The 15,174-nt window shown below is 39.3% G+C and overlaps 1 protein-coding gene across 1 annotated transcript in view; it reads right to left on the reverse strand.

The window, feature by feature from the left end:
- Positions 1 to 14,923, reverse strand: part of FAM166C (family with sequence similarity 166 member C) — a 253,443-nt gene extending 238,520 nt beyond the window's left edge. The window contains exon 1 of the mRNA XM_044063399.1: positions 14,721 to 14,923. Coding sequence (XP_043919334.1) covers positions 14,721 to 14,794 — 74 coding nt within the window. The 5' untranslated portion in view covers positions 14,795 to 14,923. The remainder of the gene's footprint in view (positions 1 to 14,720) is intronic.
- Positions 14,924 to 15,174: the final 251 nt, after the last annotated feature.

Consider the following 15,174-nt stretch of genomic DNA (forward strand, 5'->3'; position numbering starts at 1 on the left):
TTAGGAGCAAATTTACGATTTCCCATCCACTCATCAAGATTCTTTTTGAAGAGGGTCAGTGAGGGGCTCTGCCTAACATGGACTGGGATTCTATTCCAGAGCACGGGAAGCCTTTGGGATATGAATCTATCCCTCCAGTATGTCCTATTTATTGTTGTGCTAAGGTTTAAATCTCTGGAGCGTGTAGCTCTAATGGATCTGGTTTTCTTGAGGAGGAGCATGTCCAACAATTCCGGGTTAGACATGGCCTAGTATGTCAGGCAGAGATCACTTCTGAGTAGGCATAAGCAATTGAGTAGAGCTGGAGTTTCTTTAGTTGAGCTGCACAGGGCATCTGTTTGAGGCCCACTATCCTCTTGGTGAGGTATTTTTGAAGTCTCTCCAGCTGTTGCAGGTGTTGGGTAAGGTACATCCCAAATGGGGCATTGTACTCAATTATGGGCCTGATGAGCGATGAGTAGAGGGGCACAATGACCTCTCTTGATCTAGATGTGAACCCTTTCATGATTAGGTGGGCTATATAGAAGGTTTTTCTAACCACTTTGACAATGTGATTGTCAAAGGAGAGGTTACTATCTACTTGGGTCCCCAGATCCCTAATTACTAATTCCGTAGTTAGTGGATTACCTCCTATATGGTAGTTTGTGGGCACTTTCTTTTTCCCAAAGGGGATGACTATGCATTTTTTTTGCATTTAGCTTGAGGCCATGGTTCTGACACCAGGTATCAGACTCCGTAAGGCCCTTCTGGAGGATGCTTGTGTCATCCGGAGAGTCTATTATGGCTCCCAGTTTGCAATCATCTGCGAACTTGGTCAGCCACAGTCCTCCCGTGTTTGCCTGTACCTCAGAGAAGTATATACCAAACAAGAGGGGTTCCAGGACTGATCCCTGAGGGACGCCACTTGTGACTGGTTTAGAGTCGGACATGGCACCCGCAACTCTGACCATGTGAGTTCTATCCCTGAGCCAGTTTGCAACCCATCTTGTGACATATGGGTTGATATTTAAGCTGGTAAGCTTATTTATGATGCCAGAGTGGGGTATTGTGTTGAAGGCCTTTGCGAGGTCTAGGTAGGCTGTGTGGACTACCTTTCCCTCATCTAAGGCTTTGGTAACTGTTTCTAAGAAGTCAACTAGGTTTAAGAGGCAAGATCTGCCCTTAACAAAGCCGAATTGGGTGGGGTCCAGTGTTTGGAGGTTCCCAATGTCTTTGTTTATGAGATCCATGATGATGCGCTCCATAGCCTTGCAGACCAGGTTAGTCAGATTTATAGGGCGATAGTTCCCGGGATCCGTTGTGATGCCACCTTTGTGGAGTGGGATCACTGTTGCTGTATGCCATTCTTTGGGTACATAACCTGTGGTAAGGCTGAGTTGGAGCAGTGAATTCATGTGACGGTTTAGTTCATTTTGGAGTTCGTGTAAGACGCAGCCCGGGATACGATCCGGTCCCATTGATGCTGTGTTTTTTACTTTGGAGAGGGCTGCTTTCACCTGTGTGTCTGTGACGTCTGGGGGACTGCATTCTTCTGGGATAGACACAGGCCCTTTTGGGGGGGAAGGGGGGGAGTTTTCACTGAACCTGTCCACCAGGATGTTGGCAATGTCTGTGGGTTCAGTGTATTTTGTGCCATTTTGCACCAGCTCAGAGCAGATCTGAGAGCTGCCACCCAGGTTCTTGACGTAGCTAAAGAATGCCTTGTGATTATCTTTAGAGTCTTTGGCGATTTTTCTTTCGAAGCTGGCCTTTGATGATTTTATGAGGGATCGAAGTTTCTTGCTAGTACTGATCAAGGATGCCTTCCCTTTTTTGGGATTTTGCCTTGTCATGTAATAGTTTCCTCCTTCTGTTGTATAGCTTATTTATGGCCAGGGTCCACCAGACTGGTCTCCTGTTTTTGGAGGAATGAGTCTTGGTTTTACTTGGGATGGCACCATCCATGCATTCCTGTAGGTGCTTATAGAGTGCATTTGTAAAGGATTTTGTGGTTTGGGTAGCATTTTCCATTAGCCTTTGAAACTTTCCACCTCGGTCTTGAGAAATGTGAAGTTTGCTTTTGAGAAATTTTTCACAGTGGTTTCCTTGGCTGGGGGTGGGGTCAGGATGTGGATGTCCATTGTGATAAGTTTATGGTCTGATCTTACCAAAGAGGGATTTACCTCTGGAGTGGAACATTGAGCCCCCATGTTGGTGATGACCAAGTCCAATATGTTGTCCCCTTTTGTGGGAGTGGTGACCAGTTGTTCCATGGCATTTGAGTTTATAAACTCCAGGAACCATTGGGCAAAAGAGTTGGGACTTGAGTAGTTTTCCCAGTCAATGTTTGGGTAGTTAAAATCCCCCAATATCATGGTGTTTGGTGAGATCTTCATATTTTCCAATGTTCTCAGGAATGCTGAGTGGGGATCCTGAGACAAGGTGGGTAATCTGTAGCAGGCTATGAACTGAAAAGCAGTTTTACCTACTGTTAGTTGCACATGGATGGTCTCAGCTGCCTCGTGCAGTGCCACTAACCTGGAGATGTGGGTATCTTTGATGAAAATGGATACTCCCCTGCCTTTAGTATTCCAGTCCGAGTTCTGGGGCCGAAAGGAATAGTATGAGTTGAATCCTGGTAGTGCTGGGGTGCTCTCTGGAGCCTTGAATCAGGTTTCTGTTACTGCACAGATATCGATTTTCTCCATACTGAGGAGTGCCTTGAGTGCGTGCTTCTTGAGGTTTAGACTTCTGGCATTGAGTAGCATTACCCTTAGTTTTTTGTTTCTGGTTTTGTCTATGGAGGTGGGTTTGTCTTTTGAGCCTTGCCTAAAAAAGGCACTATGGGGGTGGCAAGAGCCTTAGTCAGTATTCAAAAGCCTAAGGTGACAGGTGCAAGCCATTCCCTGGCGAAGCAACGCGGCTTGTCGAGCATGTCATCCCAGGCTGACAGACACTGGATCCCCTTTGAATGACACCAATAGCTTAGCCAATTGTTAAAATTGATCATTTTGTCTTTATACTGCGGCATCATTCTTGGTGTGGGCAATATGCTACTCAGGATCAGGGTCATACCGGCCTGGGCTACATGATCAGAGCACTCCTCTATGTCTCTTTTCATGTAGTCCAGGGAGGTACGTCTCAGGTCATTCACACCAACATGGACAATGACAGAGTCATATATGTACCTGCTGTGGCGTGACCTGAGTGCCTGTGTTATGTGGTGGATCCTGGCGCCCGACAGGCAGATTACAGTGACCTTCTCCTTGTTCAGTCTGGTGAGTGGGACGTCAGTGTGCTTGACAATAGAGTCTCCAATTACTAGTGTATTAGGTGTGTTATTTAGCCTTATTGGCTGCGACTTTGTGGCACACTGACTTCGTGAAGTATGTGATCCGTGAAAGTTGTTGTGGGGTAGCGGTTGCTTGGATGTCTGCTTTGGAGGTATCTGCTGCTTTGGCAGATTTTTATTTAGAGCATCCGAGTATGTTTTTTTGAGTTTATGTGTCTTGTTTGCTGGTGCGTTTGGTCTATGTGAGACTGGTTGTGTGGTGCGAGTGGTTTCCTTCTCCTCCTGACTGACTGTGCCAGTCTTGGGTTGAGAGAGCTCGGCCTCCAGTTTGGCTGTATAGTTGCATCTCTCACAAATATTTGAGTTTGTTGGAAGAAGGAGAGGGTTGTCTGTGTACATAAGGCAATTGCAACATTGCCTCAAGATTCCCAGATTTACCAGCTGGACTGGGGAGTATACCTGAAACTGCGCTTTGGACATGCCTGGACAGTTTAAAGAACTGGTTTATTGATTGTCCGGAATGGACGAATAGGGAACCTTGTACTTCTGGATAGTATAAGGGGGTGTAGTGCTAAAGTTTGTTAGTGCTTACTGAGAAATTTGAGCAAGTGCTGGGTTGTAGAAAGAAGGTTGAGTGCTTACTTTGAGAGTTTGAATAGTTCTAAGGGAGAAATTGAAGAGCAGACTTTGTGGAGCCGGGAATTGTTAAAAACATCATGTGCAGGTATGAATTAAAAAAAACACAGGTGACTGTTGCATTGTATTGTTGTGCAAACAGCTGTGTTTTCACTTAAAAATTGACATCACAATAATTTCTAGCAAAGTGGTTTATTTGTGGCATAGGAATCAGTATGATATCTAGGCAATATGCAATTTTCATAATAAAATTAATTTGCTTAGATTTGAAACCAGCATTTTATCAGCCATTCTTCAAATAATAAGTGGGATTGTTTTCTGTCCTTTAAGAAGGCAATTTACTAGCTGGTTCTTCTAGTGCTCCTCTGTACCGAAATAATCCATGAGCTGTTACATTAATTATTATTAAAGTTAAAATTAGTCAGAAGCTCTAACAATTTAAAGCAGCTCTCCTCTGAATTTGATTCACATCTTTCTAAATATTTTCACTTTAACAGAGACCAGGCATTTTCTGTTTTATCAAAGCTTATTATTTTACTACAATTTCCTTAAAACAACAGACATATGTGTAATACGTGTGTGTGTCTGTGTGTGTGTGTGTGTGTGTGTCTGTGTGTGTGCGTGCGCGCGCGCGTGTGTGTGTGTGTGTGTGTATGTGTGTGTGTGTGTGTGTGTCTGTGTGTAAGAGGCAGGGAAAGGAAAGTAACCACACACTGTGCATTTTTCAAGTAAGTAAGCAGATTTTCTGCATTTGATCTGATACACCATTATAGACTCCAACAGTTTGTGGTGCATAGAATAGTTCTAGAACAATGACTGGATTTATTAGAACTTAGCATTCCATTTCTGTTATGCTTTTCTTTGTGAGATTACAGTGAATAAGGGGGGATATACATGACAGCAGCATGTTGAGCTGCACTATCACAACCATATTTTTGTTTGTTTGCTTGCTTACTTTGATCATAGTCATAGCTATATGGGGTAAAATCTCATGTAGAATAGAACACATATGTAATACATAAGTGGTGTACTTCAGCACAACTTTCTAAATAAACACAATAGTAAGTACATGCATGTAAGACTAACAATGCTCAGTTTGAAAGAATAACAAAACAAACTATCAACTACTGTCTTATGTGCTTAATGATAGGCTCCCACAGTTGATCACCTTGTACTTTAATTCAAAAAAGCACAGGTGGTACCGTGCCATATTCAGTTTATTAGAAAGCAACATTTTCAACAGTACTACTTTATAATAACATCATACAATAAAACAACACTCTTCAAAAAGTTTATACAAACTATATTGTATTATTTCTGCTCTTATTCTCATAGAAAAAGAAACTATGTGGTAGGTTAAACCAAGATACAACCAAAACACTGAAATCTTTAGTAGAACTCCAGTGATAAGCATCACATCGCATACAGGGCTGAAATAAATTGGAAAAATGCTTTAAAATGCATCATGAAGCTTCAAAACTTCCAAGGCTTTCCTGAGCCTAGAAGCCTGCAGAACCCCAGCTTAAGTTAATTACTTCTTATAGAGTTATAGTAACATTGCGTTGGCCACAAATGTTCTAATGTCATTTGCTTTGCCGCACCCCTTGTGTCACACTTTGAATGTCTATAAATGTGGTAACACTGCGGCACTTACTAATTTGAGGTTATGAGTGTCTGCTTTATTATTATGAAGGGACAGTCTTACATGAAATAAAATGCTTGGCAAAAAATGCCAAGGTACCTCTCACTGCTCACCATTTCCCCCTACACTTTTTCCAGTCTCCATGGCATCCCCTGCTGCCCATGAGTTCCCCCCGCACTCCTCCAGTTATTCCCCCAGTTACTCTCTTATTTTTCACCATCCTGGCCTCCTCACACCATTCAGATTATTCTTTTCTTCTTTGTCCACATTCTAGCTTAATCTTCATATTCTTCATCCATCCGTTCAACATATCCTAACTGTCCAAAACCACTCTGTAATAGTGGAGGAAATAACTGAGTTCAGATGGGAGTGTGGGGTCTGCCAAACCCCAGAAATTTTGAGGTTCTAGTTGCTCTCAAATACATTTTAGACCTTTGTTCCAACTTTTTAATCAATGGATAGCCAGGAAAAAAAAAAAAAAAAAACAATGAAAGAAATTCAGTCTTATTTTCTTTCACTGAAAAAGTAAATTCTGTCCAATGCTTAATGTACAAAACTGGCAAAATAGCATTTCAAAATAAATTGAGAAAACAAAGACTTGCCAGGTTACATAAATCACATCTGAAAATAGTAGCTGCCTCCCTGCATACACCCCGACAAAAAGATAGGATACTTATGTATTATCGCAACCAGATTTTCGCAGTTGCAAAAATCGCCTCATTAACTATGAAGGACAGCATGAAACACTGTAAGGTGTAATTCCACATCCTTACTGGTGGCTAACAAGTTGGGCTTACCTTCAGGAACAGAAATTATTGATAAAGGCATCTTCCTTTTTTGCGTGCATTACAGACACACACCTGAATTGTCACAGATGCTCTGTGACTGAAGGTAAGCCCCTTAAAATGTTACACGGTGTGTTTTCTTTAACAGTACAGGCTATTTCCTGGACTGTCATGTTCAGACAAAACCAGATAGCACTTCATTGATTATTGATGTCAGTACTGCTGCAATGATGTTGATCGCTCTTTGTATGTTTCTCTGTTTGTCCGTGCTGCGAATTTCTCAGCAAGTGCAGTTAGTCCTGCTCCTAAACAGTCTTATTTTCTGTGAAAGCTGCGTGTCATGGTACATATTTCGGAAAGTAAGCTAAATAAAGTGTTGTACCACTCACATTAAAATAATGACACAACCGTGATGGGGAAATGTAATTATTACCGTTATTTGACTGCATTTGCTGGCAGGAAAAAGAGAACATTCAGCGGCTGTAGTTGCAATAAGTGGCATGTTGTCAGTACACTGCACAAACAAACAGCACCACTAGGTTTTCTACATTTTATTGATAACAGTCCAGAAAACAGCATGTACTGTTAAAGAAAACCCACCATGTTACATTTTTAAATCATAATGGAACATATTTCAGGATCGGGAACCCGTGAAAAATCTGGTTGCGATAACACGTAAGTACCAAAGATAGTCACCTACTTTTCACTCCTCTGGGATGGAAGTGTAAGTAGAAATGTCCATAGTAGCATAATAAGCTGTTTTTGTCATACAAAGATGGCATGCCTCCTCACCCTTTCATCAAATATTTCAATATATACTACCTTACCAAGGGTTCACTGAAATGGTGGAGGAAATAATTAAATTAAGGTGGTAGTCTGGGAGTTGCCAAGCCCCAGAAGTCATGAGTTTTTTGACATTCTGAAATACATTTTAACGGTTAGTTCCAACTTTTTGATCCAGTGATGGCTTAAAAAATCAGGACTAAGGAAAGAAATTCAGTCTTATTTTCTTTCAATAAAATATTCATTCTGAACAAGTCCTAATGTACAAAACTAGCAAAATTATATTTCTTAATAAAATGAGAAAGCAATGGCTTGCCATGAAACATAAATCATATCTAGAAATAGTGGCCGCCTCCCTACCCGCACCCCCAAGAAAAGGTAGTCACCTTCCCTTACTCCTCTGGTGTTACATTGGAAGGAAAGTATTAGAACAAATAGCCATAGTTTTATAGTTCAAACTATTTCTGTCATATATTCATTGCATACTTCCTCACCCCTACCCTCATCTATGTACCACTCTTAAGTCAGACTGCAATGAAAATGAAAGGATAAATGGTCACAGTAACATATTTCAACTATTTTCTGTCAGACTTAAACACACAGCATACTTTCTTACTCCCACTCCCCAAAAGACTCACATCTGTATAAATGGCTGATGTCTTATTGTGAGAAAAGTGAAACAAAAATCAACACAGTAATGTATTACAACTTGTTTCTCCTAGATAATATAATATCAGTAGACGAGCTATAACAAACTTGGGTACTTACGTATTATCGCAACCAGATTTCAAAGGCGCCCTAAGTGGTGAAGTTCTACTGATAGTACTTCATGTTATAGTGAAATGGGGTGTGTGTATGGCAAAATACTTTTTTATACCACTTAGCTTCTGAAACAGGACCAGGAATAATGGAAACATTCCTCTTCCTGGGTAGTGCCTTTTACTGCCATGAGTGAAGTGTTTTGCTTATTAACGTTCTTGGACTTATTTTATTAACTATGACTTACTTTTGCTAGGTTACTGAGTTTCATTTACAATGCTGCTAGTTCATATTGTATGCAGTTTAAGGTTATGGTTGCATACTGTAAGAGTAGGAAGGATGGAGATTACCAGATGGTGTAGACTGGAAGATAACAATTATTGACAACAGTCCAAACATGAGAAGAGGCCAGAGTTCCGTATTACAATAGCAAATGTACTTAATAATTATGGCAGATGCTTACTTCCATGGATTTTATTTGGAGTGCTGTTTCAATGTGCATGTCATACCAACATCTTTTCTGCTACAATGCAATGGGCCTCTGTCTTTTTAATGTCATATACATGAATAATATCACCACGACAAGCAACATTATTTGGTTTATAGGTAGTGTGACAAAAAACGCATGCCATTATTTAGTGACATTAACCGTCGATGATGACTGAAAGCAGAGAATTTGCAAGGAATGCATTACATATATGAAGCAGAAATATGGAGACTTGAGAGGTTTCAGTGTTGCCAAGTGCATTCAAGCCCCTGGAGACCCACACATTTTCGAAAAAAGGACGGTAAATATGGACTCCCGGAAACAACAGTAGCTGATTCTAAAGTCATTCATCTGTTGTGCTCTGTTGTTTCCAAATAATGATTCACATTTGTGAAAACTGACCCACAAACTAGGGAAATAATTTAAACATTGCTCTTCTAAACTGTGTACAAACTGGAGAAATTGCTACTTATGCATTATCGACTGGTTTGCAATCTGGTTGTGATAATACGTAAGTACCCAAACCTCCTTGCAAACCTCTGAGATCTGTCTATGAGGAAAGTTAAAGAAATAGTGAATACGGTGTCCCCAGCCTTTACATAAGTTATAGCACCTCTCTGTGCACACCTCTGAGGTTTGATTGTCAGGAAAGTTGAAGAATTAATGAACGCAGTGTCCACAGCCTCCACACAACCTATTGCAATCTTTTATGCACATATTTGAAGTTTGATTGTGAAGTAAATAAAGTAGATAAAGAAATAATGACCAAACTGTTCCTAGCCCCTTGCTTTACACACAAGTTGCAGTGGCCTTTGCTATATTTCTGAACAGGGTCGGTTTTGAACTAAGTTGGGCTCAATGCAGGAGTGAAGGATAACACTCCCTACGAAGCCTGTGCCAAAACCCCTTATACAGCTGGTGATGTGAAAGTGCCAGGGCCTAGAAGATCTAAGGATCTAAATGTTCTGTGGTGCATTTTATGCTTTACTGTTGTATAGTAATTACTTCTTAACAGTTTTTTACTGCTACCAGAAGAGTTAGTTCTGTGATTTCAATATTGTGTGTATGACAACTGATAAAATTAATTGATGCTATTTTGTTCATAAATGTTCACATAGATTTACACTGATTCAGACAAGCCTGGCTATTACAAGATGCACTGATAATTTTTATTTCACAGACATAAAAAGACACTCCCCTGACAAATTGGGTCTATCACAAGATGAATACACACTCTCTCTCACACACACACACACACACACACACACACACACACACACACACACGCACACGCACATGCACACACGCAGGCATGCACACACACACACACACACACACACACACACACACACACACACACACACACATGCACACGCACGTGTGCGCGCACACACTGCATATGCATACACATAAACACACTTACAAACAAATTAGAAATGCCAGTCCTCTTACCACATGTCTCTAGGATGAGGAAGGAGACTGGTGTATTGAACATAGAGAGGCTATGCAGACTCCACAGAGATGTCACACCTGCTAAGAATAGAACCAGAGAACCTCTTGCTGTAAGGTGACAATACCACCTACACTTTTACCCCCTGGCAAGTTAGATGAACACTAAGTTACCTTTTGCATGTCTTTGGGAATTTAGAGGAAAACGAGTGCACTTATAGAGTACCTACACAGTGATTGGGAGGACATGTAAACTGCAGTTACTGAATGTTCCTTATAAAAGTAGCGTTATGCCCCCTAAGGTCTCTATGAGTATTTCTATTTCTGAAAATGTGTTATGTCAGCAAATGGAGTTAGAGTACAAAAAAATTTAAAAAAAGTAACATATATTATAATTTAACTAAGATTGAGTGGGAGGCCTTACAGTTGTTAAGAACAAATAGTGATAATTACACCTTTTTACAGGCAGATAAAGGTGGCAGTTGGGTGATAATGTCGTCACAGCAATACAACACTATGACTATGGCTCTTTTAGGGGACTTATCGGTATATCAGCAGTTGTCGTACAATCCTACAAAAGAGTTTAACATGACTTTGTTAGATATTTTAGAGAGGGGAGAAAGGTTAATTTTTCTTAACGCATCTGATGTAAGGAAATTGTATATAAAGAATCCAAAATATGTTTACATATAATATCAGTAGGGGGAGTATGCAGTATTTAGACTTAGAATTCTATGTAACTGAGAGGGGTCAGATAGGTTGTTGTCCTTACACCAAGGCTGTTGCAGTTAATAATTTTCTTAGAGCAGATAGTATGCATGCTCCTCACCTACTGTCATCTTTGCCATATGGGGAATTTTTGAGGATAGCTAACCATACTTCTGATCTGAATGGGCTGGGTTATGAAATGGGGAAAGTTGAACAAAAACTCTTAAGTAGAGGTTATGATCCTGAAATTTTGAGTAGAGCTAAAAATAAAGTATTAAGTAAATTTGGATTGGCACACAATGTTAGAAGTGGACAAAGAATTACTGGAATACGGAAAGGTAAAAGACGGAAAAGTGATGGGGAATTAGATAAGTTGTTTTTTGTGAATAAATACTCTTCTTTTTCTGAAACCCTTAAAGGATTAATGTGGAGTTTTTGGCCTATAATAATCAATGATGTCAAACTTAGGGACATTTTTCCAGATAGAGTTACCTTCTCCTACAGTAGGTTTAAGAATCTTAGAGAATTATTGTCCACAGGTACGTTGATAGAGAAGAAGGGTTTAATAGGCAGTTTCCCCTGTGGTAAGTGTAGGGTTTGTAACAGAATAAGGAATTTAGATGGAACAACAATAAATAACAAAGCCTAGAGGGATAAAGATTACTATAACTGTGATACCAGAGGGGTTATATATATATTGGGGTATGGATGTTCTACAATAAATTGGTACATTGGTCAAACTAAAAGGGCTGTGAAGAAGAGGGTTATGGAACATCTTAGTGATATAAGAAGGGGCAGGATGGAGAGTCCAGTTGCTCATCATTTTTGCACATATCATGAAGGCACTGATTCTTCCCTTTTTTTCAGTGTGTTAGCCAAGCCTTATTTTTGTCAGGGTGAAGACTTTGCAGATAAACTGGTTCAACTGGAAACCAAAAGCATTATTAATTACAACACTTTATATCCCAAGGGATCAAATTTAGATATTAATTTGAATGTTAGTTAAACTTTTTTGAAATAATTATTATATTACATTAGAAAATATGCATATATATATATATATATATATATATATATATATATATATATATATATAGGAGGTAGTATATGTTTACATTGAAATAAGTTTTTTTTGGGGAAGTTACATTAGAATATATATATATATATATATATATATATATATATATATATATAGGAGATAGTATATGTTTACATTGAAATAAGTTTTTTTGGGGAAGTATTTATGTAGTTGGTAGGAAGTATATTTATTATATATTATGTACTTTCCTGTTGTTATGTCTTTTTTATGTATTTATACACATCCAATATTGTGCAAGAGATGTAAAATTGAGGTAGGGAATCTTATGTATACACTGATGATTTGAACAAATTGATTGATTGTTTGATTAATTGGGAATGTGCAATAGATTATTCAATTACATGGTGTATAAAGCTTAAGCTGAGTACCTTCTGCAGTGGTACAGTGGTAGCGTTGTTACCTCACAGTAAGAGGTTCTCCCATTCGATTCTCGGCTTGGTTTGGGAGTGCCTTCTGTGTGGAGTCTACATGTCCTCCCCGTGGTTGGGTAGCATTTGAAAGACATGCATGCGTAAGTTGAAGGTTGGGCGCCGAGCTGGCACCTTGGCGTTTCATAAAAATATTCTGCCAATCATTAGAGGACCGGAGTTCCGCTGTGGCGACCACTTGCCAGAAAAAAGCCAAGAGTCAAACAAACATAAAGCTTAAGCTGAGTGTAAGAATATTCCTTGAAGGCGAAAGCCGGGGTACCGGATGCACCAGTAAAGCCTTTTTCTGTTATTTCTGGTGTGGAGTGTGTTTTTTTTGTCAACACAGAATGAACCACAGCCATGAACTCAATCAGACAAGCAAGTGATGTGAGATGGCACCACTTATCACTGCACCAATGTGTCAAGTATCAGTTGCTTTCATACACATCCTGGCTAGCCCACCAAAGATAGCCCCTTACTGTGTACAGTGCTTAGGTCTAACTGGGATCAAAAATTAAAGAAGTTATGGCCAAAGTGTTACTCTTAGACACACTGTAAATGCCACCTACCTACAAACATGCACAGATAAGTCACAACAATTATAATTTTCATAGTAACTACAGCAAATGTAATACGTTGTATGACACTGCACCTGCCAAGCCAAATCAGTGACTGTTTAACTATGATCAAACAACATCAAAGGTAAGTCACTTTTACTTACAGACAGTCTCCATACTCAACAATAATGTCACCTTGTTGACTAAGTATATCTCTGATGTCTACACATGGTTAAATAAATAGTCGCCAGAATGCATTTTTTCACACAAGAACACAGTAGGCACAGTAAAGTATTCCAGCTCACTTCACTCAAATGCACATTAGTCCTATAAGGCCATATTAATGACTATTTAAACTGAGCAAATGATAGAAAGGTAATTCGTTTTCATCAATAGATATCTCTCAGATCTAGTAGTTATAGTCACTTTGTTAACTATTTGTACATCAGTTATCTGATTCTGCACTCAAATGCACATTAGTCCTATAAGGCCATATTAATGACTGTTTAAACTGAGCAAGTGATAGGTCATTCGCTTTCATCCATAGACAGCTCTCAGATCTAGTAGTTACAGCCACTTTGTTGACTGTTTAAACTTCAGATATCTGACTGTGACAAAATAAATAAGCACATAAAAGAATTTCAGCTCTCCTTACAACCAAGTTAACTAAACATTGTGCCAGAATCTATGCCACTACAGTAACATTCTGAGCTATCCAAATGCACTAGTGATGTCGCATGTTCTAAATTAATGTCGTTTATGTCTCGATCTTCATTATGTGTAATTGTGTCTGTTGAAGCGCTGGCACTCAAGGGGATGAAAGCACCAAGTCATGTTTTTGTTTAATAAGTGTTCTGGAGCGTCATTTCCTTTTGGGTTTTGTTTGGGTATTTTGGGAAATCATACCTCCTAACTGTCCCTGATTTTAAAGAACGTGTCTGATGTTGCCTCATATTGTTGGTCTATTGCAAAACTCATGGTTTCTGGCAATTAAAATATAATTGCAGTCACCAAACAACGACAGATGTTTTTGAGTTTCAGATTTTGCATTCTTCAAAACACACATAATAGCCCAAAATAAAACGTCTTATACCAGCTTTATAACTATGTAACAAACAACATTGTCCCTGACTCTTGTAGTAAGACGTTAAGAACTATGTGGGAAAAAACATTTCTGAAATTTAAAATGACTACTGATTTATGCTTAAATAAGCAAATAACGACTACTATTAGTTTTAACATTAAAATAAGTATTATTACTGAATAATTAGAAAAAAAAACTAAATGCCTTACTGCCACGGTCCAATATCTTGTGAGACTGCAAAATGGATCAAATAATACCATCGTAAAGTTTCTTAGATTAAGACTGTACCACAGTTCAGTTTGAAGTGAACAATCGCCAGATTTGATAGTTCCGACTTTAAATATATTCACCTGCAGTCTAACACACACACTCATTGTTTGTACTATTGGCTGGCAGTCTGTCCGTGTGTTATTGTTTGTAAAACTGGAAACTATACTAAAATATACTATTATGACCTGCGATTTCGTTAATTTAAACATCCGTTAACCAGAGTGCAGAGAGGCATCTAAAAAAATGCAAGGTTACACTCAAGAAATGGGAGATCAGCAGAGTTATTGTTACCAAACATAGAGATGCATAGGTCTCAACCAAACAGGAACAAATCTCGACAGAATCCCGGACAAACTCAAAAATAATCAAGGACAATCGGGGAGGGACACTTTTAAAATATTACTGCTGTTAACTTCAGACATTAACAAAATAAGAGCATGTGAATTAATATACATTTTCTGAAGTAAAACAAGTTTATAACTCTAATTAGTGTATTTTTTTATTGGAGGTAATTCACCACTGTTCCCTAAAACTCACAATTTCAGCAGAGATTAAGAGGGACAGAGCCAACATTTGAGTCAAAATCAGGGACGTCCCTGAAAATCAGGGACAGTTCAGAGGGTCGTTATCAGGAAGCACGCAACAGAACATTTTAAACAGATTAATTATATCAAATGGTAAAGCAGCTTTTTAACACAGCTGCAGTCCGTATTGCCGACCTCTGTCCTTGTGCATTATTAACGGACGTGGTAATATAATATTCTGGTTCTAGTTACTTACCCAGGCATCAAGGCAGGAGGAATAAAGGTTGCATTATTGTGGGTGATTAGAGTTCCGGCACTTCTGGAAGCCATAGCGACTAACCGAGGTTGATGATTGTTTTGATCCCCTCCTGTCACAGCAAAATTAAGTTAATTAGCTTGTAACTGTCAGCCTTAACCAACAAATAAAAATTTCAGTTAAAACTCCTCAGCAGTGTCAAGAGTTACTTAGTCGCGGTATCACGTTGCTAAGCAACCGTGTCGCTGTCAGAGGGCACCGCCTCCATAACCGGGTTTACGAGACTTGAAGCAAATTTATCTGGCATTTATCGCTTTTGTTGGCACTCCACGGCTATTTTTGACTCCCCTTTCATACTTTGTCTGCGGTAAGTAAAATGTATTTTTGTTTTTGCAGATAGCAACACTTTGCTGTCTTCGGAAACTAAGCCAGTTGTCTGTCAGAGGCAGGTCTT

Source organism: Protopterus annectens, chromosome 2.part1 (assembly GCF_019279795.1).
Source record: "Protopterus annectens isolate FY-2018-M chromosome 2.part1, PAN1.0, whole genome shotgun sequence".
Taxonomy (NCBI): domain Eukaryota; kingdom Metazoa; phylum Chordata; order Ceratodontiformes; family Protopteridae; genus Protopterus; species Protopterus annectens.